This window comes from Grammomys surdaster, unplaced genomic scaffold (assembly GCF_004785775.1).
Source record: "Grammomys surdaster isolate TR1022 unplaced genomic scaffold, NIH_TR_1.0 197, whole genome shotgun sequence".
Lineage (NCBI taxonomy): Eukaryota > Metazoa > Chordata > Mammalia > Rodentia > Muridae > Grammomys > Grammomys surdaster.
The window spans coordinates 1,464,701-1,467,952 of record NW_021604642.1 but is presented as its reverse complement, the minus strand read 5'-3'; the positions used below and the strand labels follow the sequence as shown (position 1 = coordinate 1,467,952).

General features: G+C 54.3%; 1 protein-coding gene across 6 annotated transcripts in view; it reads left to right on the top strand.

Moving 5' to 3' along the window:
* The first annotated feature begins 1,348 nt into the window (after positions 1-1,348).
* Eda (ectodysplasin A) overlaps positions 1,349-3,252 on the top strand; it is a 346,282-nt gene continuing 344,378 nt past the window's right edge. For all 6 annotated transcript variants that reach the window (XM_028770029.1, XM_028770028.1, XM_028770027.1 and 3 more), the window contains exon 1: positions 1,349-1,977. In XM_028770029.1, coding sequence (XP_028625862.1) covers positions 1,582-1,977 — 396 coding nt within the window. In that variant the 5' untranslated portion in view covers positions 1,349-1,581. The remainder of the gene's footprint in view (positions 1,978-3,252) is intronic.

Genomic DNA, 3,252 nt, shown 5'->3' with positions numbered 1-3,252 from the left:
TCACCCTAGGTCTTAGGCCTAGCCTGAAATGCTCTGGTGCATAGCTGAGCCTCCTCAGTGGCTTTTACTATGCTTGCTTCAGGTTAATAAAATTGCTAATTATTCATTTCTCCATTACATGGAAATGAGAATACCTACTGGCTAAAACAGTGGATGCTTGCTCTGCTTCAGCTCTTTAGCTCTCTAAAATCTGAGACTACTAACGCTTGTCAATTGTGACCCTTGACAACTAATCTTTTCCATCCTTCATTTCCAGGTCTATTGTTCTGACAGTTGCCATTTTTTTCCTCTGACCCTGTTTCTGATTGGTGCAGCTGTTGAAGATGCTGCAGTTGCAGCAGTGTACATCTGGAACATTTGGCTGACTTGTTGAACTTACCCCAGGGAGTACTCCAGGGGAAGCATGGGAAGGGTGGAGAGGCCAGAACAGTTGCCTGTGAGAACAGATGCCAATAGTGTCTGGCCATGCTGTGGACCACCCTTGTAAAAATTCACCTCATTATGACCCTCAGTTTCCCCACCTGCTCCTAGAAGGCTCAAGTTCTTCCAAAACTTCGGCAGCCCTGGAAGAAGATAAACTTTTAGCTGCGGGTTCTCTCACACAGCACTTTCTGCACTGTGAAAGGGACCAATGCATATCTGTCGAATGAATTACTATATCAAGAAATCCTAGGAAATGGTTTTAGCCTTCAAGGGACAGCATCACTTCAGTTTTACTTGGCACTAGGCACCCTCTCTATGCTCAGACTATGCCCCAAGACTCATTCTAGGAGTGAGGCTGCCCGGTTCCCAGTCTGTTTGGCTCCCAGGCTCCTAGGTCTCCTTTTCTTCTGGCGAGCCATTGAATTGCAAACACAGCAGGCATGGTTTCATTCCAAACCCTGAACTGTTTTAATTAGTTTAACGTCTGTTAAACGCTTTGAAGATTGAAAGCAACAGATAAGTACTGGATGATGTTATTAGCAACTGCAGTTAATTGCAAACATTTCTATTAATGCTAGTTTCTGCCTCCTTTTCTTTGCTCCACGTTCTTTCCAAGGTTCCCAAATTCTTCTCAGCCTCCCCCTCCTGCCCTCCCCCATAGCGGCGCTGAAGGGTTAAACCGGGGTGGAGTCCAGAGATGAACGACAGCGGCACTCACCAACTGCAACGGGGCAAGCGGGAAGAGCTGGGTGGGGCTGCCAGGCAGAGGTGAACCCCCACGCCCCCAGGCCCCGCCCCACGGCTGGAGGCCCGAGTGGAACGGCAGGGGGCGGGGCGGCCGGGCCTGGCGGGCCCGTGGTTGGGCGTCCTGGCCGCCCCTTGAGGCATGGGGCGGGGTAGGTGAGGACCTCCTCCCTCGTTCCCTCTCGGGCCGCGCCGCCCCTCTCGCCCGCCCCTCCTCCTCCCTTTCCCACCCCTCGGAGTGGAGCTGCACATGCGGCTGCTCCCTGTTCTGTCCCGCCCAGCCACCGTCGCCCAGGAACGGGTCCCTGCAGCCCCCAGCCGATGGCAGGACAGTAGTCGCCTGTCAGGGGTCGTGAAGGACTGAGGCAGAGGCAGAGGCTCCCGGGCCTCAGATAGTGGTTGTCTCTGGAGGCCATGGGCTACCCCGAGGTAGAGCGCAGGGAACCCCTGCCTGCGGCAGCGCCAAGGGAGCGGGGCAGCCAGGGCTGCGGCTGTCGCGGGGCCCCTGCTCGGGCGGGCGAAGGGAACAGCTGCCGGCTCTTCCTGGGTTTCTTTGGCCTCTCGCTGGCCCTCCACCTGCTGACGCTGTGCTGCTACCTAGAGTTGCGGTCCGAATTGCGGCGGGAACGGGGAACCGAGTCCCGCCTCGGTGGCCCGGGTGCTCCTGGCACCTCTGGCACCTTAAGCAGCCCTGGGAGCCTCGACCCTGTGGGTCCCATCACCCGCCACCTCGGGCAGCCGTCCTTTCAACAGCAGCCCTTGGAACCGGGTGAAGATCCACTCCCCCCTGACTCCCAGGACCGGCACCAGGTGAGTCACCTAGGAGGGGCGGCGGCCTCGGAGGCCCCCTCCCCTGCTCGGTTGGGCGGGGGCCTGGGCCTCAGGGCTCTGGGGACTCTGCCACTCAGAGCCAAGTTCCAGGGCAGGAGCTGGGAGTGGGCCGGGAGTGCTGGGGAGAGGTTGTCCAGGGCAGGTTGTCCTCGGTTCCTGGCTTGGCTCATCCAGACTCTCTCGGGTCCCGTGGAGTTGGAAAGCCCAGCCTGCACGCGCCGCCCCCGGGGGGTGTGGGCTGCTTCGCGAAAAGTTGGCCTGCCTCGCACCCATCCGGGCGCGGAGGTGCCTGCGCCGCCCCCGTGGCCGTCTAACGGCGAGCAACTTGGCCCCTCGTGCCCCCTGGTGAGACTCTCTCCCGTGGTGCTTGTTTCTTCGTGTCCCGAGCTGATGCCAGCACTAGCAGAGTTGGAGCTTTGGAGCTGGAGCTGTAAACAGCTGTACTAACTGTTCCACGCCCGTTGAGACAACTTTTAACCGTACTTTCAGCGCTGGGTTCTTGTGCGCTGACCAGGACCTGAGCTTTTTCACACTTACCTGCAATTTGAGACCGCTTCTCCTCTACGTTCTAGTGAGGATCAGCGCCCCTGAGGAATTCTGGTAGAAATATGCCGTCTTGCTAGACAACTTCTGAACAGCAATTTAAAAAATCTATGGAAATAAAACTCACCCTTTGCATGCCGGTTCTGACACTCTTGTAGATGGAGTTGGATGCAGTGGGTGTGAAGAGTTTTCATTATAGCTGCCTTTGGAACAGGAAGTTAGATTTTTGTTTTGTTTTTGAAAATCTTTGGAGGGTTTGTATCCCTTTTACCGAACCATTATCTTAGTTGTTTTTCTAACTCGTTATTCAAGCAAATTTAGTGTTCTTGATATTAAGTCTTCTTCTGGTTGCTATAGCTGTCTCACACTTGAATCTTAGGCAAAGCATCCAGGGGATCTTTTTGAGGTGGTTAAAGACAAATGGTGGTGAATTTGTAACTTCTGGTGAAAACGACAAGTTGTGTAAGTAACTTACTTGAGGTGAGGCGTGGAAGCCTGTATTTGGTGCTACATCCATAGTTATTGTCAGAACTCTTTAAACATTATTTGTGCTACTTTGACTTTCCAAGTTGTACACTTTAGAGCTCTCACATTCCTAACAGTACTCTAAGGTCAGGACTAACACTATTCTCTCTCATTCTCTCTCTGTCTCTCTCTGTCTGTCTCTCTCTCTCTCTCTCTCTCTCTCTCTCTCTCTCTCTCTCTCTCTCT